The sequence below is a fragment of the Mesoplodon densirostris genome, chromosome 10, assembly GCF_025265405.1.
Source record: "Mesoplodon densirostris isolate mMesDen1 chromosome 10, mMesDen1 primary haplotype, whole genome shotgun sequence".
Lineage (NCBI taxonomy): Eukaryota > Metazoa > Chordata > Mammalia > Artiodactyla > Ziphiidae > Mesoplodon > Mesoplodon densirostris.
Window position 1 is genome coordinate 31,330,767 of NC_082670.1, and position 22,912 is coordinate 31,353,678.

Here is a 22,912-nt window from a genome sequence, read left to right on the forward strand (position 1 = left end):
GCGGGTCCCACAGCACAGTCGCCACGTAACATAACAGTCATTAGATCCATTGAAAGGCGGGACTGGAAATTCCGAGTATGCGAGTGGGAAGTGGAGGTGTCCCCCTAGGAACTCAGGGGCGGGGCTGGAAGAGACGATTCTGCCAGGGCAGGATTCCCTCCCCTCCCCACAGCTGTCTCTTTATGTACAGGAAAGGCGGTGGGGGGTGGGGGTGCTCGAATCGGCCCCTTCGGTGTCTGTCCCTTGCCCCCTCGCCTCCCCCCACCCCACCTGCACCGTGCCCAGCACAGCCTCGGCCACATTCTTGACTCCCCCTGCTACACGGGGAGCACCATCCGGCGAGGGGCAGGGAAGAGGCCGGCGGGCCGGTCCAGGACCCCGGGGTCACAGTGAGGTCTCTACGCAGGAGCCGTGGCGGTGCAACGGCCGGTGGCCGTGGCCCAGACATCCCTCCTGCCGGTGCACGATGAGCACCGGGAAGTAGAGGGCGTCGTGGTAGGGCGGCGGCGGCCCGGCCTCCTCCTCATCTTCGTCGTCCTCGTCGTCCCCCATGCTGGCTTGGCTGGACAGCCGCGTCTGCTCGGTGGGGCAGCTCGCCTCGTTGACGCTCCCGCTCCGGCTGCGCCACAGGCAGCTGCGCCGGGAGCCGTAGAGGCGGCCTAGGGAGAAGCGGCTGCCCCCGCAGCCCGCCCCGCCGCCGGGCCCCGGTCCGGCCCGAGGGCTGGCGCAGATGCTCAGAGCGCTGCGCGAGAAGATGGACGAGCTGCTGACGGCGCGCTGGCAGTGCTCGCAGCTGCGCCGGTACGGGGCCAGGCCCGCTGCGCCTGGGCCACCCACCCCGCCGTAGCGGCACGTGGGCGTGTAGCCGCCCGACGCGCCCCCAGCACAGCGCGCGCCCAGCCCCGCCAGGTCCATGAGCACCGCCTCCGAGTAGCTGGGCACCAGCTGCTGGTTGGAGCGGATGTGCCACTCGAGCTCCGTGCTGTCCACCGTGTTGACCCGCGGCAGGCGGTGCGTGAGCGGGGGCAACAGCTCGTCGCTGGGGCTGAGGCCTCCGCCCGCACTGCCGCCGGCCGAGCTCGGGCCCTCCAGGCCGAAAAGCTTCTCCACGTGGTAGTGCGCGTAGGCCGTGCGGTACTCGGCCAGCACGCGCAGCGGCCACGACAGCGTGAGCAGCGCCGCAGCCCAGAAGGCCGACGAGCAGGCGTACCAGGGTGGCCTGGCCGGGTCGGGGAAGGCCACCATGAATTCGCGGAAGTCCACGTTCTTGAGATGCATGCCCTCGCGCGCCTCCATGTAGTCGTCCAGGCCCTCGTTCTCCGCGAAGAAGCGCGCGCGCTGGCACAGGTACGCGTTCTCGGCCTCCACGCTGGCGAAGCTGAAGCACTTGGTGAAGCGCAGCCGCGTGGCCGGCGCGCCCTCCAGCCCCACCAGCGCTTTGGACACGTCGCGGACGCCACAGCGCTCGTAGTCGAACTCGGCCTCGGCCACGTGCGTGTTGACGCGCTCATGGTAGACCTGTGGCGCCGGGGAAGGCGGCAGGAGTCACTTCTGTCCGCTTACCCTGCTCCGCCCCATCACTGCTCTTGGCGCCGGATCAAACCCTCAGCCTGTCCTGGTTTAGCTCCCGGTTGGGGCCAGGTAAGATCTTATCATCGGGTTTATAGAGACATTCAGCTTCATCAGTGAGTTAGAGATGAGGGCGGGTCTAGGAACTCATCCCTATTTATGTGCCTTCTCACTTTAACTAAGCCCTGCTCCGTCTAGGGGTCAGTCCCAGGCCCTGAATTCCCTCTGGCTTGCCTGATCCTTTTGCCACTGCATCCTTTGTCCCACGCTGCCCCCTCATCACCCCAAACAGCCTACCCATCTTCCCTTTTACAAGTGTGTTTCCAAATGGGCCCCCCAGAGGAGGTCCCTGTGGACCCCCTTTGTCTCTGGTCTCCCTGCTGCCACCTTAGCTAGTACCCGGCTTCCTTCCTGATCCTTACAGGGCCCAGGCTTTGTTTACCCAGCCCAATACTGAGAGAGTGGAGAGGTCCCCCCTATCTGGGAAAATCTCTTCCACCAGGACTCTAACATGCCTAATCCCAGCAGGTATACGGAGTGCTGCTTGACACCCCCTCCATGCCTCCCAGGCCTACCTCCACCTTTTTGCCAGCTGACCCCCACCTCTGGGAGCCTCACACTTGGGATCCACAGCCTTGAGTTTGAGTCTAGCACTACCACTTAGAAGCTGCAGAACTTGGGCAAGTCACTGAGCTCAGGTCTCTTTACCTGTGAAAGAGGACTCGGTAGCAGGCGCCTCACTAATCAGCCTGTGAGGCTGTGCATGTGAAACACCTCCAACCATTAAGCACTAAACCATACAGACCCTGGAGCCAGACTGCCGGGATTCAAATCTCAGCCCCACCACACACTAGCTGTTTGACCTTAGGTAAGTTATTGAACCTCTCCAAGCCTCAGTTTCCTCATCTATAAAATGGGGGTAATAGTTACCTACCTCATAGAGTTATCATGAGGGTTAAATAAATGATTTGATATTTGTAAAGTAGTTAGAGCAGACCCTGGCTGCTAGCAAGTGTTTGCTGTTATAATTATGGTGGGTGTTATTGTCCTCCTGTTGCAGTGCCCACAAGAGCTCACTGCTGCCTGTGCTCCTCCCCCTGAGGACAGTCGAGCAGGGTCCCAGCACCCCCTCCCATCGGGACTGGCCTGTGCTCCCCTCCAGCTCCTCACCTGGGTGGTGGTGTAGGCGTCTCCATTGCGGTATCGGGTGACCTGGCGGGTGCGGCGGACATAGTGGTAGCTGATGGCCTTCCACCAGATACAGGGCGTGGCCTGCTGCATGCGGCCCACGCGCTCCCGCACGCTGCTCACATCCACGCGGTGCTGCAGCTCGTGGCGGGCTTGGCAATGCCAGCACTCCACCAGGTAGACAGCGTACAGCATGAGCAGGAAGGCCAGGGGGATGTAGACATAGCCGTTGGAGCAGGGGCTGTCGTGGTACATGAGGCTGTTGCCCTGGTAGGCGCTGCTGAAGGTGAGGCGGGTCACCGTGGTGACGTGGCACCAGGCCACGGCCCCCAAGCAGCCGTACATGAGCAGCGAGAGGAGCAGGCACTTCCAGTGGGACTCACGGCAGAGGGACTTGGTGAAAGAGGGCTGGATGGGACGCTGCTGCTCAGAAGGGCAGGCAAAGGGGCCAAGATGAGTGCGGAGTGAGACAGAGTGGCAAGGCCCAGCACAGAGATGGATGGCGGGCCAGAGGCCGACACCGGAGATGACAGGCAGAGACAGACAGGCATGTGCAGAGAAGAGTCAGACCAAGATGGGAGGCCAGGACCAGAGATAAACACAGAAGTGACCCAGAGTGAGCCATGAGGACAGGAAAGAGGGACGGAATGCCAGTATAGGGAAGTGCAGAGGCAGAGGGATCAGAGCCAGAGATGGAGGGAGAAGGCCCAGGTGGCAGTGAAGACACAGATGGATAGGATGGCACCCAGAGAAAGAGTCCAAAGACAGACACAGAGATGGCAATGAAACAGGAGGTGGTGTGCACAGGGAAGACAGGGAGGACAGACAGGCATCAGAGAAGGCAGGTCCCCAGCCCGGACCCCTTCCAGGTATTCCAGGAAAGGGGAGAGGGGCCCACTGACATCACCTTCCCACTTCACAGGTGGGGCCTCCCTTCTTCCAGAACCTAGGAGGAGCCACTTCCTCTGACCTATCCACCTCCCTGTCCCTCACAGACAATTAGCCTCATACCTCCCAGGAAACCCCAAGCCCTGTCTCTTTCCCCATACTCTGGACCCCAGGTCCCCTGTGAGTCTCCCTAACATCTACCCCTGTTCTAAGATAAAAGGCAGGGGGGTTTGTGTCCCTGAGGAGCAAGTGGTCCAGGAGGATATATTCAGAAGGGCAGAGGCATGTGGCTGGGGAGAGGGGATGTGGGACGGGGGTCGGGCGGCAGGGAGGGAGATGTTCGCAGCCCAGCCATTTGTCAAGAGAAAACGATTTTTGGTACGGGTGCCTATTAAAGCACTTATCACGTTCTGGCCCACAGTTGTCCCGGTGAGTTGTTTACATGTGTGGCTCCTCCACTAGACTGGGTGCTCCTGAGGGCAGGGCCTCATTCCCTTTGCATCCTGGGTGCTGGCACCCACAGCCGCTCAGTGATGAGTACTGAGTTGGATTTCTGGTAGCAGCCTGGGCTTTCCCTCTCCTCCCCTCACTGTCTAGCTCTAGGAACCCTCCACACACCCTCCTGCTGAGATCCTGACTTTTTCTTTCAATTCCCCAGGCTGGACCTGGAGGCTAGCCAAGGGAGGGGAGAGAAAGGAAGGGCACAGTAACAGACAGCAGGCCCTGGACCCGGTGTGAAATCCGAGGAAAGATCTGGAAGTACAGATAGGTAGGTGGGCTGGGAAATAGTACTCAGCATATGCAGACAAGATTAGGGTACATGTGCCTTTCAGGGAGCCTTGCCCTGCGAGGGGAGCATATGTGCCCCTTGGTGTGCCTGAGTGTGCACTTGTCCCAGTGAGAGGGTGTGTGGAAGGGGCTCTGCCTGCGGGTCCTGCCTGTGTGCTTCTGCCCCAGTGCCGTGTGCAACGTGTGCACGAGTGTGCATGGGAGATGGAGGAGCCCCTGGTACTCTCCTCCATTTCTTTGTCTCCAGGTTCAGAGGACTGAAGAGTAGGACCCCCAACAAGGGATGTGCTGGGTACCAAAACTGGGAAGGATTCCTGGGCTCAGGGCCCGCTGGAGGGGGGGCCTGCATGGATATGGGGAGAGAGAGGCGCACATCCCCCACGCACACACTCCCAGTGACTCCAGGGGAGGGATCGCCTCTGCACACATTCGACCTTTTTAGGACCCCAACTCACGTTAACACTACCATTTCCCCCGTGGAACTGGCAGGTACTCTTCTGCCTCCGCAGCCCCTACAAGTTACCCTGCCTGGCCTTCAAGATAGCATCCCCTCCGCGAGATGGGATCCCAGACACCATCCCCACCCGCACCAGCCCGGGATCCGCGAGGCTCCGCCCCTAGGCCCCTCCCCCTGCCCGGGACCCCCGAGCCCCGCCCCCGGCGCGGCCCCTTCCCTGCCACCGCGGACAGCTCCGGCCGCCGGGTGGGGGCAGCGAGGCGGGACTGCGGCTGCGGCGACCGGCTCGGGGTGCGGGGCGCCGGCCGCGCTGCGGCGGAACCGGCGGGGGCCGCGCGCGGCGGGGGATGGGGGCCAGGCTGCGGCCGCGCCGGGGGAAGGGGCGCCGCCGGCTCTCACCTCCTCTCGGGCGGGGCCCTCGTCCGCCGCCGCCGCCGCCGCCGTGGGCTCCTCCGGGACCCCGGGGCCGCCACCGCCGCCGCCGCCGCCGCCGCCGCTGCTCTCGCCCGCGGCCGAGCCAGGGGGGGACATGGCGTAGAGGGGGCGCGTCGAGCTCAGGGCCTCCCGGGGGGCTGCCGGGGGCCGGGGGCATCCTGCGCCGGCTCTGGGGAAGGGGCGGGAGGGGGCGGGGCCCTCGCTGCTCCCCACCCCCCGCCGGGGGGAGGGGGCCTGGAAGGGGCACCACGGGTAAGGGGCTAGGGGATGGGGATGGGGAGGCGGGCTGGGGGGCCGGGCCGGGGGGGCCGGGGCCGGGGGTGGGTGTCACCTTGAGGCCCTCGCGGCGCCGCTCCGCCTCCCGCCCGCTCCCGCCGCCGCCTTTTGTCTGAGCCGAGCTGGAGCCAGCGCGCCCCCCCTCTTCCTCCCAGCGCAGGAGCCCCGCCCCCGGCCCCCCAAACTCCGCCTTCCCCAAGCCTACCTAATGGCCACCCCAAAGGGGAAAAGCAACAGGGGCTCCCCGCACCCCTTCCCCACTCCCAGCCCTTCTCACCACACGCACACGCACCATCCCAGGAAGATCTAAGCCGAAACTCCTCGGTCTGTTTGTGAAGGGGGCGCCAGCGGTTTAACCAACATCCCTCCCCATCTTTGGTTCCCGCAAGTTCCCGGGGCTGAGAGTGGGGAAAGGAAACTGAGTCTTGGAACCCTAGGGAAGAGCCTTATTCCCAGTTGGATGGTAAAGGGTTAAGGCAGGAGCCAGACTTCAGAGGCCAGACCCATGTGAACAAGGATGGGATAGGGTGAAAAGGAAAGGATTAGAGCTAGATGTGAGAAAGGAGTAACAGAGGGCAGAAGAGGGGACATTGAAACCAGCCTTCACTGAATCATCTTCCTACCCTAGGACAACAGCCCCAGAGAAGCAATGAAGTGTGTACATAGCCCTAGGCTGGAGATCAGGAAACCTGAGTACAGATTCTTAATCCTGGCTCTCTCATTAGCTGTGTGACCTTGGGCAAGTGCCTTCCCCTCTCTGAGCCTTAGTTTCCTCATCTGGGCAGTGAGAAAGTTGACTGGACAATCTCTAAGTCTCTGACTTTCTTCTGTGGGTGTAGGAGGCAGAGTCACAGGCCACAGGCCAGGCTGAGTGACTGCAGGTCGCCTGTCCCTTCATGCCATCCACCCACAGTGCTTTTCCCTGTCCCGCTCAGGGGCAGAAAGGAAACTGCCATTCATTCACTCCTGAATGCATCCATTCAATAAACAGGTATTAAGAGACTTCCCCAGTAGTCCAGTGGGTAAGTCTCCATGCTCCCAATGCAGGGGGTCTGTGTTTGATCCCTAGTCTGGGAACTAGATCCCACATGCATGCCACAACTAAGAATCCACATGCCTCAACTAAAGATCCCATATGTCCTGATGAAGACCCGGCGCAGCCTCAATTAATTAATAAAATAAATATTTTTTTTAAAAAAATCACATGTAACTTAAAAAAAAAAAGGTATTAAATACCTACTGTGTGCCCTGTACAGAAATGCAAAAATACAATTTCCTGTCCTCAAGGAGCACAAAGTCTAATGGGGAAGGAGTACATGGAAACCAATCATTATGTTAGAATAGGATAAAGGCTACACTTGATCAATCTGTGTGTGCACAGTCACTGCGGAATCCTGTTGTGTGTCATGTGTTACATTAGAGTCTTTGACATATAGTGACTTTCCCCATTTACCCACAAGAAACCAAGGCAGAGGGAGGGTTAGTAACTTATTCAAGGTCACTTGCTAGTACTCAAAGAGTGGTCCTAGAATCCAGACCTTTCCATAGGGATCTCTGGGGGTCAGAAGTCAGCTAGAGGCAAAGCCTGGATATCTGATCTTTGGGAATAGAGGAAAAGCCCACTGATGGTCCTGCCTCTTATCTGGGACAGAAGAGCCTCTGCCTCCACCCACACACCCACCTCCCACTCCTGGTCCTGCCTCCATTTTCCTACTCTTCCCTTTCCAGGGAAGGTGAAGGGGGCTCAGCCTGCCTGTCACTTCAGAACTATCCAGCCTACATGATCCTCCCCAGGTCAGTGAGTCCATCCTCCCTGCCAAAACAGAGGAAGGGTGTGGTCCCAAAAAGCATGGTTCTCCTTCATCCCCGTTGGCAGAGGAAGAATCTCACTTGGTGGCTCATTCCAGTGTCTCTCTCCTACCCATGATTTTTGGGAAGTCCTGCCTACAGCTAACTCCAACCCTTCTTCTTCTGGTTATCAGTTCACTCCACCTAGTTCAGTGCTTACTGCAGATGGAGAGCAGAGGTCCTAACCCTGGCCTTTCCTAACCCAGATAGGATCTTCACATTCCCCATTTAGTTGTTCTAATCTTCCTCCTGTCCCCCAGCCCCACTGCCTTCCTGACTCCATTTCAAGGGGCTTTGGAAGAGAGGTAGCCCAACTTCTTTTGGCCAACTCCAGAGCTCCCAAGAGATAAAAGACCACCTCTCCTTTCTCCATACACACACATGCCCCCTCCTTGGAAGCCCAGAGAAAAGAGGGGTGAAAGGAGGGGGCTGTGGAAGGAGCCAGCTAACCGGCTGGTCACCTTGGCAACTGGGCCTGTTTCCTGAAGATGAGCCTGGCTGGAGTGGGCATAGATGGGAAGTGGGAGCACGACAGAGGGAACCAGAAAACAGAGAAGAGGACGAGGGGCCCAGCATTGAAGATGGGAGCTGAGGGGGTGAAGTCAGGACCCTGACCATGCTGTGACCGGAGTCAAAGTTCCCAGGTCATCTTTCCAGATGACGCTGCCATGGTCCCTGTTCCCATTCCTAAATTTTCCCCAGAAGGGCTTCCTGTCCGAGTGCAGGCTAGATTCTGGAAGTAGTCAGTGACTCAATGCTGACCTCATGTGGCCAGAAAAGGGGCTGCCAAACACCTGTTACGGTTTAGAGCCAGACACTGGACTGGATTGGGGTAGGTTTTTCCTTAAAATCAGCCTCTGTACGTATGAGAGAGGCGGTCCCTGCACACTCCTGAGTTCTTGTGTCCTTGCAGAGAGCTCAGATGTCCCCAACCCCTTAGATCTTCAAAAAGGACAGAAGGTTTCACTGAAAACATTTTTTAAGTTTTGGATTAGGAACAGGAAAACGCAGCTCTACACTTTCAGATTGTTTGACCTTGGGCAAGCCAACTCACCTCTCTGGGACTCAGCTTGCAACTTTAAAATGGAGGTGATTTTGAACCCAACTGTTTAGGGTTGTACTTTTTGCTCCAGCCTTTGAGGTTGGGAGAGGAACAGGTCAGGGGAGGAAGTTGAGAACATCTGAAGTCACACTGACTCCAGGGGAAGGAGATGCCTCAATTTCCTTGGGCTTTCCCCTCACGGCTCCTCACTGCCTCATGCTCAACACATCCTCCCCACTCTGGTCATCAGCGGGGATGGAGAGCAGTGGGTCATCTCCTCCCTTCTGCCCTTCCCCGTCTCTTCTCCATCCACTCACCCCCTCCCCAAACAGAGACTAGGTACTTCTCCCAGCCCTCTTCCCTTCCCATCTCCAGTTCAAATGGAACCTCCCCTCCCTCTCACCCCACTGGGTAGTTGGCCCCATGCTGTGCCTTTCTAGCACCCTGTTTTCACTCCTATCTTAGCCCAATCACTCTGTGTTGTAACTTTGAGGGGGCTTTTTGAAGGCTGGAACCATGGGACAATTTTTTTGTGGAGGAGGGGGGTTGTTGGTTATTACTGTTACTGTGATACTCGGTTTTGCTTCCAGCAGGGAGAACAATGTCAGGCATTTAGGAGAATCTCCATACATGTTTTTCAAATGAATGAATAAAATGAGGTTTCATGGGGATGGTGGTAGGGAAGCTGCTTAGTAGCTGCCCGTGCACACCCCAGCTTCCTTCCCCCAATGCCAGAGATGGAAAAGGGAGATGTTTTCTTGGGCATGACCTTCTAAGTGCATTGCTGGAACTTGGGGTAGGGGATAAATCATGGAGCAGTGATTTGGGGCTCACCACGTGAGTGGGGTTTGCCTACAGCCTCCTTAGCCCCAGGAAAAGTAGGGATGGGGAAGGAGGAAAGATGTGCTGGGGCTGGGGCTGCCGAGGGAACCTCAGCAGAGTGCTGCCCAGCATATCTCGGGCCTCCCCATCCTGGTCCCACCATGAGGAACTAAACTTCCCTAACCAGATGTCACCACCCGAGGCCACTGTTTCATCCCTGTGAGGAATGACCCCTCTGCTGTTTTAGACAACAGTGTTCCTGAGAAAAAACGCTTTCAAAAAGCACATCCTGGGCTTTCCTGGTGGTGCAGTGGTTAAGAATCCGCCTGCCAATGCAGGGGACACGGGTTTGAGTCCTGGTCGGGGAAGATCCCACATGCCCCGGCGCAAGTAAGCCCCGTGCGCCACAGCTACTGAGCCCGCGCGCCTAGAGCCCAGTGCTCCACAAGAGAAGCCACCGCAATGAGAGGCCTGCGCACCGCAGCGCAACGAAGAGTAACCCCTGCTCGCCGCAACTAAAAAGAAAGCCTGCGTGCAGCAACCAAGACACAACGCAGGCAAAAATAAATAAATAATTTTTTTTAAAAAAAAGCACATCCTCATGTCCAATTCTATGTGATCTGGGAAGTTGACACAGGAGACCCTCTATCCAGGACCCAAAGGGAGAAGTTCTCCTTTAAAGACATGGGTGTCCCCTTTGTCTCCTGGAAAAGCAAGAGAAATTGAGAGCAATGGTCAGGAGACAGGTAGCAACGCTTCCCCGTCCCACCTCCCACGTGCCCTCCCCAGAGGACGCCCAGCTTGTGCAGATGATTAATAAATATTCCCTTAAAAACAAACTAATGGGGTCTTACCTGGTGGTCCAGTGGGTAAGACTATGTGCTCCTAATGCAGAGGGCCCAGTTCGATCCCTGGTCGGGGAACTAGATCCCGCATGCATGCCTCAACTAAGAAGCCCGCATAAAGTTGGCATGCCCCAACTAAGAGTCCGCATGTTGCAACTAAGAAGCCTGCATGCTGCAACTAAAGACCCCGAGTGCCACAACGAAGATCCCGCGCGCCGCAAGTAAGACGCGGTGCAGCCTAAATAAATAAATAATTTTAAAAAAAGATCCTAGGAAGCATTAAAAAAAAAAAAGAATAAATGAATGAATGGGGGAAATGAATGAAGAAACAGGAAGTGAAGGAAAGAAAGAATGCACGGAATTAATAAATGAAATGAAGAAGGAAGGGGGAAAGAATGAATGGATGGTTGGATGAATGAATGAATGGGTGAATTAACGCACGAGTGAGTCAGGACCGGGGAACCCCTGACTCGGAGCCAACGCAGAGGGCGGGGTAAGGGGGATTCCGAAGGGCGGGGTCTCGGTCCGGAAGCGCGGCGCCTGCCGGGGGCGGAGCGAGCGAGCGCATCATACTGGGCTACCCAGCTGCCCGGAGTAGCGGATGCCGAGGACCCCGCCAGCGTTCCGAGCCTCTCCACGCTTCTCGCCGACCCCTCGGGCCCCCGCAGCCCGGGAAGGAGGCCACTCCGGGCCCAGCACCCGCTCTGCAAGGCGGACCTGCAACCCGGAAAGGCGGCGCGGAGTCGGCTCCTGCTCGGACCGGGCCCCGGCGGGCCGGCGCCGCGGGGATGTCGGAGGCGCGGAAGGGGCCGGACGAGACGGATGAGAGCCAGTATGACTCGGGCATCGAGTCTCTGCGCTCTCTGCGCTCTCTGCCCGAGCCTACCCCGGCCCCAGCCTCTGGGCCCTCAGACGGAGGGTGCCCCCAGCCCTGGACTCATCCTCCGGGAACCGCCAAGGAGCCAGACGAGAAGGAAGACACAGACGGGGAGCGGGCTGACTCTACCTATGGCTCCTCATCGCTCACTGAGCCCCTGTCCTTGTTGGGGGACCCCAAGACCGAGGACCCAGCCCCAGACTCGCCGCTTCCCGCCGCGGGGGCGCTGAGCCCTCAGCAGCTGGAAGCACTCACTTACATCTCCGAGGACGGAGACACGTGAGTATGGGGGCTAGGCTAAGACAGGATCCCTTCCTCCTTCCCAATGGTAACTCGGGGCCTCCCCCAGGAGCCGCAACCCCCTATGTGAGAATCCCTCAAGGCACCAGCTCTGGAAGGGGCCGTCCCCACTCTCTCTTTCAAACTTAACTCTCAACCCATTTTTGAGCTGTAGCCAGTCCAGAGGACCTGGCATCATCTGCCTGCCCCACCTTTTGGCAGGGCCCTTACCAGGCACCTGGAAACCCAGCTATCATCTTGGAAATCTGTCAGTAACCCATCCCTAGGAAGAGAAAATTCCCCTGACCAGCCCAGTTTTGTTTTGTTTTGTTTTTTCCTTACTGGGAGACAGGGCATCCTTGTTTGCTCAATATCTGGGATTCCCGGCCTCTGACCTCAGAATGCCCGGTCTCAAGGAACAAGGGGGGCCAGTTACAGGCTGCCAGTGGGCCCAGGAAGCTGGGCTTGGGGGTGCTGCCAGGGTGCATTGCTGAGGCTGGCCCTAAGGAGGAGGAGGTGAGCCAGGCTGGGGCACTCTTGCCCCAGCAGACAGACAGGCGGCTGGCTGCCCCAGCTAACTTCCTCCTCTGCTGAGAAAGGGGAAGTGAGGGCTAGAGTCAGCCTTACCGACACTCTCCACCTCCTGAGCCCCACAAGTCCCCCTCACTGTCCTGTGTGACCCCTTTACTTCATCCTTCCTCCCCAGGCCCAGGTGGAGCTTGGTGGAGACTGGGCTGGGGGGCAGTTGAAGTAAGAGACAGTTATGTGGCAGGGACTGGCCAGTTGAGGATTTGCCCCTCGGGAAGAAGAAAACACCGACAGGAGAGGGGGTGGCTGAGATTTGCGGGGGTGAGAAACAGAGTGGAGGGGGGCTGGGGTCCCAGATCTGGGGTGCTGGAATGAATGGGGCTGAGGAGGCAGGAGATATCTGTCTTGACCTGCTTTTTTGGAGATGCAAGGGTCCTGGGTGGCCTTTGACAAAGATAGTCTCTGGACCCATTGGGTGACCCTAGGCCTTTTTGTACTCTGTGTCCAAATCACCAGCCCTCAGGCCCACAACCAAGAGTGTGCGGGCTCTGTGCAGAATACCTATGGCTGACCTTTGACCCAGGGAGTGGCTTCTGAGCCTGCCCTCCTTTGTTAACCTCCCAGCCCCTGCCTTGACCTTCTCTAGTTAAAGACAGATGTGGTGTCTAGACCCAAGGGGGGTTGGCGGGAGAGGTGTCAAGACTCCCCTGGGGGTTCCCTGAGAGGAGGGGGCACCTTCTTCCCTCCGGAGGTGTCTGGGCTGTGGGACATATGGAAATGGGAAGAGGAAGTGGGAGGAGGGGAGACTGAGGGAGAGAGGGAGGTGGCTGCAGGAATGTGACCCGAGAGCAGGCCCTGGCCGAGGGGATTTCCAGCACGGTCCCCCCCTCCCCCCTCCGTCACTCTCTCCTGGGCCTCGCCTGCCACCAGAGCTAGCGCCCCTCCCACCCGAGCAGCCCCCTCCCCAGCCCAGACGGGCCTTTCAGCCAAGCTACCCCCCTGTCGAACGCCCCGAGGCAGCTGTCCCTGGCCTAGACCCTCCAGCTCTGGCTTTCATTTTCCCCACCTGATGTGGGGAAACCCCAGGGCTGGAACTTCCCCTCCTAGCCACCCCCCCGCCCCCCAGGTTACGGCTCTTTATCCCCCACCAAGCACACATTTTCTGCACTGCCAGGCCTCCCCTCGGAGGTGTGCACGGGAGCGGGGGCCCTAGGTCAGGCCCCTCCCACGCCCTGCTGTCTGAAGAGTGGCCCTCTGGCCGCCCTGTGGAGGGCAGCCGGACAGGGTGCTGCCCTGCTTCCTGCTCCTCTTCCAAGAGCTTCTGTCTCGGAATGTGTTTCTGAGGGGGGAGGGGAGTGATCCCACCCCTGCCCTCTCTGTCCTCCCCGCTGAGGCGGGCAGAGATGGGGAGCCCAGCCCTGGAAACCACCTCTGCACTACCCCAGCAGCTTTCAGTTTGGCTTTGAGCCTGCAGCTGCCTGGCAGGGCCCTGGGGCCGGAGGGGAGCAGGGTGTGGGCAGGCTGGACAGGAAGGACCTTGTCCCGTCAGCACCCTGCCCGCACTCTCACTCAGCCAAGGCCCTCCTGAAGGCCAGAGATGGGAACTTGGAGCTCCCACCCCCAGGATCCTGGCTTCCCGCACCAACCCTCACTTCCTGGCCCAAACTCTCACTTCCCGCACCTCCCGTGCGGGTGGCAGCTTAGACGTTGATGTGTTCCTTCTAACCCCAGGACCCCAGCCCACTCTCTCTGGCCTGGGCCCTGACCCCAAACCTTGCCTCTTCCTCCCAGGCTGATCCACTTGGCAGTGATTCACGAGGCCCCGGCTGTGCTGCTCTATTGCCTGGCTTTGCTGCCTCAGGAGGTCCTGGACATTCAGAACAACCTTTACCAGGTGGGTGGAGAGAGTGGGCTGAGCCCAGATACCTATGTCTGTAGGTAGGTGTCTGTCCCAGTAGCAGCACAGCATCCTTAGGCTGCTCCCTCAGGAAGTCACATGCCAGACACTGGGCTAGAAGCTGAGGATGCAGAGAGGACAGCCTCTGCCCACAAGGTGCTCAAGCCTGGGCTAGGGGACTCGTGTCGATACCTAATTACACAGCATGGTGATGAGAGTTGTGATGGAGATGCATGCCAGCTGCTGTGGGAACCAATGTCTGTGGGAAGCAGCCAGGGAAGGCTTAATACGGGAGGTGACTCTGCATGGAGCATTCAAGGAGGAGTTTGCCAGGTGGAGACTGCCTGGTGCCTCTGTCTCCTCCCCCCAACTCTCCCCATCACCTAAGGTAACAGAGGTCTCCCCAGAAGGTGAGATACTAGACCCTGCCCCCGACTCCATCCTTTCTCCAGGGGCTTAGGCGACCTAAAAGGAGAGCAGGGGCCCACTCCCCTTACCTTGCCTCCAGAATTGGGGTCCCAAGAACTTGGTGGGGGGTAACAGAAGGAAGACCAGGACCATAGCATTTATAAGCAGTCCTCAAAGAAGGTGCTGGCCTCTGGCAATTTCTGTGCCCACGCTAGCATGTTCCTGGAAGTGGGAGCACGCTGCAGTGGCCCTGTGACCCTCTCTTTGTGCCTGCAGACAGCACTCCATCTGGCCGTACATCTGGACCAGCCAGGTGCAGTTCGGGCCCTGGTGCTGAAGGGGGCCAGCCGGGTGCTACAGGACCGACACGGTGACACGGCCCTGCATGTGGCCTGCCAGCGCCAGCACCTGGCCTGCGCCCGCTGCCTGCTGGAAGGGCAGCCAGAGCCAGGCAGAGGACCGCCTCACTCCCTGGACCTCCAGCTGCAAAACTGGCAAGGTGCGGGCAGCCTCAGGGCCTATGAGATGAGGAGGGGACAGGAGACAGGGACCCCGCTCTTAGGGAAGGGAGGGTCACAGCTTGTCCATTGATGATGCATCTCCAGTTCTAAGCACATAGGTACTCAGAATACCTTTGCTTAAAGAAAGAATGAATGGACAAATGAATGAGTGAATGGGTTCTATTCAGAATTTATTGAGAACTTACTGTATGCTAAGCAGAGAGCTAAACTTTTCCCCTCAAGATATTCAGTTTAATAGAGATTAGATGAACTCATTAATTCATTCAACAAAAATGTACTGAGGGCTTTCTATGTGCCAGACACTATTGTAGGAGCCAGGCTTGCATCTGTGAGCAAAACAGAGAATGTCTGAGGCAAACAATAAACATAAGAAGTGAGTCCTCTAGGAGGTTAACGCGCAGTCACTGCTGTGGATACAGCAGAGCCGAGTGAGGGGACTGGAGTGTGGGGGGCGGGGAGGTGATGTGATTTTTAAACAGGGTGGTCAGGGAAACCCTCGTGGAGCCCGGACATTTGAGCAGAGATTTGAAAGAGGTGAGGGGTGTGAATTTGAATCTAGTTCTCTAAGCAGAGAGGGGCAGAGAGGGGCCCAGGCCAGGAAGGAACTAGCAAAAAGGCTAGGGGAGCTCATGGGAGGAGGTGACCCATGGGGAGGGGCTGGGCCCTGAGGATCCAGAGAGCTCTCAAGAAGGTGGCTTTTGGAAGGGGCCTGAAGGCAGGTAGAGTTTTAGAAAAAGAGTGACTGTGTGTGTGTGTGTGTGTGTGTGTGTATGGGGGGAGTGTGTATGTGTGTGTATGGGGCAGGGGGGTGTGTTGGGGGAGGGTGTGTGTATGGGGGAGGGTGTGTGTATGGGGGAGTGTGTGTGCATGGGGGAGGGTGTGTGTGTTGGGGGAGGGTGTGTGTGTGCATGGGGGAGGGTGTGTGTGTTGGGGGACGGTGTGTGTTGGGGGGTGTCACTCAGCAACCTGACCCCTGAAGCGTGAAAGTTTCAATAACATGACTCTGAAAAGGTGGAAACTTTGAGTTCCTTTCCCCCCAGACTTTTGAGGGGGTTTTTGGGTTTGTGTTTTAACAGTCCTGTGATCAGAGGCACTGAGTGGGCAGGGGGTCCCTTGGGACTGAGGGGTAAGGGAGGCCCCTGAAGAAAGGGAGAGAGAGCGGAGCTGGTGGATGCAGCCCCCACCCTCACCCCATTCCCAGGTCTGTCCTGTCTCCACATCGCCACCCTGCAGAGGAACTGGCCACTCATGGAACTGCTGCTGCAGAACGGAGCTGACATCAACGCACAGGTGAGGCAGCCAATCAAGGTGCTGTCCAGCCCAGGGCCCAGGCCCGGGATGCTTTCTCTTGAGGGCCTTGGCCGACACCCTTCTTCCCCCGCAGGAGGGCACGAGCGGGAAGACAGCGCTGCATCTGGCCGTGGAGACCCACGAGCGGGGTCTGGTGCAGTTCCTCCTCCAGGCTGGGGCCCGGGTGGACGCCCGCATGCTCAACGGGTGCACACCCCTGCACCTCGCCGCGGGCCGGGGCCTCAGCAGCATCTCATCCACCCTGTGCGAGGCAGGTGCCGACTCCCTGCTAAGAAACGTGGAGGACGAGACTCCCCAGGACCTGGCCGAGGATGTAAGAGGCGGACACTCAGCTCTGCTGTCCAGGACCTCCCTTGTGGAGACAGGCGCTGTAATAGCTGAAAGGGCCAAGGAGTTAGGAGCCCAGGGTGTAAATCACGGCTCTGCCGCTCACCAGCTGTGGGACCTTGGGCAAGCCTCTGCCCCTCTCGCAGTCTGTGTTCTTAATTGGTCAGGACCAGGGGCCCAAACATGGACTCCTACAGGAGCCGTGCAGCTAAAGTGCATCAGAGAAGCAGGCTGGGTGTAAGAGAGCCAGGTGGTGGTGCCTGCAGGAGACCAGACAGTCTTTTGTCTGAAGGTCACTCTACTCAGCTTCAGCAGATACTTGCAGAGGAGGAATGTGGGCCCAGTATTCCCAGGTCTTGGAATCTTTTAAGAGAGATGAAACCTAGATTTTCTGTAGCATCTTTCCCATTTTTAAATGTTTGATGTAAAAAAATATTCAAAGTGTTTTGTGAGTACCCTTTCCCAACACCCTCCTCCCCAAATAAAAACAAAAACAGGCCCTAGAAGCCCTGGGGGACCACTGTTTTGGGGGTTAGTAGGAAGATTTGTTCCCTGATGTCCTTCAACGACACTTGGTGGGGAGGAAAGGGCCCAATAGGTCTCCCAGCCCCCTTCCCCCACCGCTGCCTTTGTCCACGGGCCCTGATCTTGCTTCTCTCCATCCTCTTCCTCAGCCCTTTGCCCTTTTGCCCTTTGATGATCTGAAGATCTCCGGGAAGCCACTGCTGTGTGCTGACTGAAGCCGGGACAGGCTCTAGGGCCCTGGACGCTCCACCTCTTCCCATCTGAAAGCTGGAGCCACAGCTGCTACAGTCTGGGCCCAGGCCATGTGCCCTGGGGACTGCTGAGGCCAGAGCTTGGGGCCAGCACAGTCCCGAGCTGAGAGGAGGGACCGCAAGTAAGAGAGCCAGTCTGGAAGGAAGAGCTTCCGGGTGGATGGAAGGACCCCCAAAGCCCCAGGCAGCCTGGGCGAAGCCTGTTTACCTCTGTTGAAGATGGCAGGGCTCTTGTCTACCCACGTGGGGTCAGCCTGAAGCTGCCAGCCGGTAGGCAACATGGACTCTCCTGAGTGAGGAGAGACACTGAACTGTGAGTGAGCAGGGCCCTGAAGGGTTCCATCTCACTGCTGAGGAGGACTTTGAAACACTGTTGTTTAAAGACTTCACACAGAAGGCCCTGAACTGAGCCTTTGGGGATGGGGAAGTTTCAAGAACATGACACTAAAACAGCAGAGACTTTTAAACACCCCCCCACCCCACTCCCGCCCCAAGTTGTTTTGTGTGTGTGCCTGTTTGTGTGCACTGGGGATTTTGAGACAGGCCTGCCCTGTGACCTTGTGGTGGAGGCAGAGAGAAGGAAGTTGTCACTTGAGCAGGGTAGGGCCTTGTAGGGAGGGTAGGGAGGCTAACGGTCCTCAGGCCTCTCTGTCCAGCACAGACCCTTGCCCCTTCTGTGGAAATGCAGATGGATGGAGGAAGAGAAAGAGGAGTGAGAAGATGCAAGTGGGAGGCCTCACCACGGCCCTAGAGGAGCCTGGAGAGAAGGGCTAGCCTGTGGAGGGTGACACAAGGGAGCGTGGCTTCGTATGTTGTTTTCTCTCATTCCACGTATGTTTGAGGCACCTATTAGGTCAGGCCTATGCTGGGATAGAATATGTGGGAATAAAACAGTTTCTGGCCACTTGGAGACTTAGTCTAGTGAGGCAGCCATTAAAATCATAAACATCCAAATAAATATGTAATTGCAAGTCGCGATGGAAGGAAAAGAATCGTGGGAGGGAGAGCAGTGGAGTGGGTGTAGGGCCATACTTTGGGTGGTCACGGGAGGCCTGAGTATGGGTTAGGGGGAGAGCTTTCAGGGGAAGGCTTTTGGTGAATTAGAACTGAGCAGTGGGGCTCTGCAGCGGGGTGGGTGAGGGGGCGAGGTAGACGGGGGCCAGGTCACGCAGAAGGAACCTCCGAAGGTCATGAGGATGCGGGGACAGAACTGCTGGCCCAGCCCCTGAAGGAAGGAGACATCTGCCAGAAAACGGGGAAATGGTAACATAAGGGGATGTGCCTGGGATGCAGAACCTGCATCCCCGTTCCTAGGATGGCAGTGGTCACCACCACCTCCGGGCCGGTGGTGAGGGCTAAGGGCGATGACGAAGCGGGGGCGGCACCGGGCTGGAGCTCCCGCTCCCCGACCCCACCCCACCCCACCCCACCCCACCCCACGCGCCCACAGAGGCAGCCAGCCTCCCGCGCGCCGAGCCGCGTCTCCCGCCGGGCCGCGAGGGGGCGCTGTGGCCCGGCGGCGGTCCGGGGCGCTGCGTGGTCGCGGCCGGGGGCGGAGGGGCGGCCGCGGGGAGGGAGGCGGGAAGAGCGCGGCACTTCCGCTAGCCGGCCCCTCGGCTGCTGCTCCTGGAGGCTACAGCGGGAGTGGTGGGAGCGCGCGGCCCGGGGACCCGCATTCCCCGGCCCCGCTCCGCCCCACGCGGCCGGGACCATGGACGCCAGGTGGGGGGCTAGGGGGAGTGGCGAGTCCACGTGACCGAACCCAGCGCCACGTGACCGCCGCTCCTCAGCGCGGGGGGACGGGTGGGGTCCCATCTGCCCGGTAGGAGGCCAGCCTAGCGCTGCCCGGAGCCGGCGCGGGGAGGGGGGGGCGGTGGGTGGAGGCGGGCGCCGTGGCGTTGTGCTCCTCGGGTGCTCCGGGAGTGTCGGGCGAAGAAATCGGGGGACCCTGGGGCTCTGGGAGCCCCGAGGGCGGGGTCAGGGAGCGCTGGAGGGAACAGAGAGAACCTGTGTGGCCGGAGGGGCGGGTCCGCTCTCGGGGATGAAGGGAGCCCTGCCTGGCTCGCGCCGGCCACGCCAGGAGAGAGAGAGGCTCTTTGTCCGCGCTGGGCTGCAGCTGAGGGGGGCGGGGAGGAACTCCGGGCCCTTCTCCAGTGTCGTCCCCTCCGGAGGGCCCAGAGGGTGAGGAGCTGGACCCTGATGCTTCTGCCCGCGGTCCCCGCAGGTGGTGGGCAGTGGTGCTGCTGGCTGCGCTCCCCTCCCTCGGGGCAGGTGGAGAGAACCCCGAAGGCCCTCTGGAGTCATGGACCCAGCTATGGTTCTTCCGCTTTTTGGTGAACGCGGCTGGCTATGCGAGCTTTATGGTACCTGGCTACCTGCTGGTGCAGTACTTCAGGCGGAAGAACTACCTGGAGACAGGTGTGTGGGGAAGTTTGCTCAGTCTGTATTACGAGTGTTGGCCAGCAGTGCAAAGGGGAGGTGGCGTGGCAAGGGAGGAAGGGCGGCCAGCAGGGCGGGCTAGCAGCTGTGGGGGAGATGAGGTGCTAGGGAGAAGTTCGGGGTTTCACCTTGTGTGCTTTCTCCAGGCAGGGGTCTCTGCTTCCCCCTGGTGAAAACTTGTGTGTTTGGCAATGAGCCCAAGGCCCCGGATGAGGTTCCTCTGGCTCCCCGGGCAGAGCCAGCAGAGACCAGTCCCACTTGGCAGGCCCTGAAGCTGCTCTTCTGTGCTGCGGGGCTCCAGGTAAGTAGGCAGGCTCTGCAGCTCTTCCTGGGTCGGTCCCCGCGGACAGGGACTCTGTGGAACCAGAGCTTTTACCCCACCGGTCCCAACAGTTTGCTGGTGGTTGTGTTGTGTGTCCTCCTCCTCCCAGAGGCACACCATCTTCTTGGGGGTGGTTGGAGGAAACGCTGTCTTTTCTGTCCTCCTGTCTCTATCCTCTGTGATTTCTCCCATCCCCTTGTAATGATGTCTCATATACCATAAACCCACTGTTTAAAGTTTCAGCCTTACTCACTACTGCGTGTGAGGGGGGTGCTGAGATGCTGACCTCATGGCATTTTGGAGTGGGCACTTCTGGTTCCACCTAGTGTACCATGTTGAACTAACAGGTGTGCAGTCTTTAAGAACTCTTCCTCCCACAGTTGGTTGAAAATAGAGAAGAAAATACTTGGGGTGGAGTCAGCTCTAACATCCCTACTGTGGGGACAGACAGGGTCTGGTCAGTCCTAAAGCATTTGTTGTTTTGTTTCACACACACTTGATTGCCTGCAAGGTGAATCCAGATTTGGGAGAGAAGAAGAAGAAAGTAACTTCTAGTTACTACAGATACTTATGCTGTCCATCCTCATCATTTTCGATATCATCCTGAGGAAGGAGGAGATTGTTGCGCTTTTTGGCCTGCCTTTTCCTTCTCTTGCTTATCTCCTCTCCCTCCGCCCTTCCCCATCCAGGTGTCTTATCTGACGTGGGGAGTGCTGCAGGAAAGAGTGATGACCCGCAGCTACGGGGCCACGGCCACATTGCCAGGTGAGCGCTTCTCGGACTCACAGTTCCTGGTGCTAATGAACCGCGTCCTGGCGCTGATGGTGGCTGGCCTCTACTGCATCTTATGCAAGCAGCCCCGGCATGGGGCACCCATGTACCGGTACTCCTTTGCCAGCCTGTCGAATGTGCTCAGCAGCTGGTGCCAATATGAAGCTCTCAAGTTCGTCAGCTTCCCCACCCAGGTGCTGGCCAAGGCCTCCAAGGTGATCCCTGTTATGCTGATGGGAAAATTGGTGTCTCGGCGCAGCTATGAGCACTGGGAATATCTGACCGCCGGCCTCGTCTCCATCGGGGTCAGCATGTTTCTGCTGTCCAGCGGACCGGAACCCCACAGCTCCCCAGCCACCACGCTCTCAGGCCTCATCCTGTTGGCAGGTTACATTGCCTTTGACAGCTTCACCTCCAACTGGCAGGATGCCCTGTTTGCCTATAAGATGTCATCGGTGCAGATGATGTTTGGGGTCAACTTCTTCTCCTGCCTCTTCACAGTGGGCTCCCTGCTAGAGCAGGGGGCTCTCCTGGAGGGCGTCCGCTTCATGGGTCGACACAGTGAGTTTGCCGCCCACACCCTGCTGCTGTCCATCTGCTCTGCGTGTGGCCAGCTCTTCATCTTCTACACTATTGGGCAGTTTGGGGCTGCCGTCTTCACCATCATCATGACCCTCCGCCAGGCTTTTGCCATCCTCCTCTCCTGCCTTCTCTACGGCCACACTGTCACTGTGGTGGGGGGCCTGGGGGTGGCTGTGGTCTTTGCTGCCCTCCTGCTCCGAGTCTACGCCCGGGGCCGTCTAAAGCAGCGGGGAAAGAAGGTCGTGCCAGTCGAGTCATCTGTGCAGAAGGTTTGAGGGGCCTGAGCGATGAAGTGAATAGGACCCTCTCACTGTACCAGTTTTCCTGTCCTACTGTAACTTCTCGGAGGCGGCAGGCTCTAGGGCAAAATGCAGGTTTCTTAGTATCACAGACCAGCTCTGCAGTTGGGGGTATGGAGACCAGGAGGCAGCCTTCCCCTTTGCCTTAAGTCCCCCATCCTCTAGTGGGCAGGATTCTTCCCAGGGTGGCAGTGACAGTGGGAAGGGGCAGGGGGCCGTGTTGAGAAGGCAGAGGCACCTTCCAAAGCCCCTCCCTCCTCCAATTCCCTGAAGTCTTGCCCTGTAGGCTCTGCCAACGCCTCACCTGTGCTTGTCCCCTACCTTGAATACCCACCCTTTCAGACTCCAAGAGACCTGCATTTCTTACTCTGGCGAGAGAAGCACAAGTGTTGTAGGCTCCAGATGCTGCTTTCCCAGGAGAGTAAGTGAAAGACGGTGCTGTGCTGCGGGAGGGGGTTGGGAGTCCCTCCCGCCCGCCCAGCACCGCGCCCCCCCTTCTGCTCCTGGGTCCCTAGGCTCTGCTCCGTGAGCCAGTTGCAGGTTTTGGTACTTTGGAAATGTAACTCTTGCTCTTATAATTTTATTTTATTAAATTAAATTGCTGCAGTGGGCTCGGTCCTGTGTTTTGGTTGACTGAAGTACAGACTTTCAACTTCTGATGGGTTATGTCCTATAAACCCATCAGAAGTTGAAAATGTGTTTAATACACCTGACATAGCTTACCCTACCTAAGACTTCCATCAGCTCAAAACATCCTACAGTTGCTGTTTTACAGGTGTCAAATATCTCATCTAACTAACTTGTTTAATACTGAAAACGAAAAGGCAGTGGTGGTTACGTGTGCCACTTGTTTGTGGCCAGGTGGCTGGGAACTGCAGCTCAGCGCCCAGCCACACCAGTGAAGGTACCTCATACTGTCAGCCCAGGAAAAGATCAAAACTCAAAAGGAGTTCCTACTGCATGTGTGTGCTTTTGTATCAGCACAGTAAAGTCAAAAATTTTTGAGTGGGAGACCCTCTATGTGCTTTAGGAAAGGGACTTTTTAACGTGTTATATGGTAGTTCAAAGATACCATTTAAAAAAAAATACCATTTATACCTTCAGTGCTTTTTTCTTTTAATCAGTATTTTTAAAAATTGAAGTATAGTTGATTTAGTGTTAATTTTTGCTGTACAGCAAAGTGATTGTTACACGCACTTTTTATTTATTTATTTATTTATTTTTTTTTTTGCGGTATGCGGGCCTCTCACTGTTGTGGCCTCCCCCGTTGCGGAAAACAGGCTCCGGACGCACAGGCTCCGGACGCGCAGGCTCAGCGGCCATGGCTCACGGGCCCAGCCGCTCCGCGGCATATGGGATCCTCCCAGACCGGGGCACGAACCCGTATCCCCTGCATCGGCAGGCGGACTCTCAACC

The 22,912-nt window shown here is 58.1% G+C and overlaps 3 protein-coding genes across 3 annotated transcripts; 2 read left to right on the plus strand and 1 right to left on the minus strand.

Moving 5' to 3' along the window:
• Window positions 1-384: 384 nt before the first annotated feature.
• On the minus strand, window positions 385-5,422 carry TMEM151B (transmembrane protein 151B). Its single transcript, XM_060111161.1, has 3 exons — window positions 5,291-5,422; window positions 2,740-3,180; window positions 385-1,518 (listed from the first exon to the last, which is right to left on the minus strand). The coding sequence occupies exons 1-3, from the start codon at window positions 5,420-5,422 to the stop codon at window positions 385-387; spliced, it is 1,707 nt and encodes a 568-aa protein (XP_059967144.1).
• Window positions 5,423-10,712: 5,290 nt separating this feature from the next.
• Window positions 10,713-17,565, plus strand: NFKBIE (NFKB inhibitor epsilon). Its single transcript, XM_060109983.1, has 6 exons — window positions 10,713-11,315; window positions 13,635-13,737; window positions 14,425-14,647; window positions 15,871-15,959; window positions 16,054-16,293; window positions 16,982-17,565. The coding sequence occupies exons 1-6, from the start codon at window positions 10,948-10,950 to the stop codon at window positions 17,045-17,047; spliced, it is 1,089 nt and encodes a 362-aa protein (XP_059965966.1). The 5' UTR covers window positions 10,713-10,947; the 3' UTR covers window positions 17,048-17,565.
• Window positions 17,566-18,660: 1,095 nt separating this feature from the next.
• Window positions 18,661-22,102, plus strand: SLC35B2 (solute carrier family 35 member B2). Its single transcript, XM_060109712.1, has 4 exons — window positions 18,661-18,805; window positions 19,308-19,501; window positions 19,669-19,823; window positions 20,534-22,102. The coding sequence occupies exons 1-4, from the start codon at window positions 18,795-18,797 to the stop codon at window positions 21,470-21,472; spliced, it is 1,299 nt and encodes a 432-aa protein (XP_059965695.1). The 5' UTR covers window positions 18,661-18,794; the 3' UTR covers window positions 21,473-22,102.
• The last annotated feature ends 810 nt before the right edge of the window (window positions 22,103-22,912 follow it).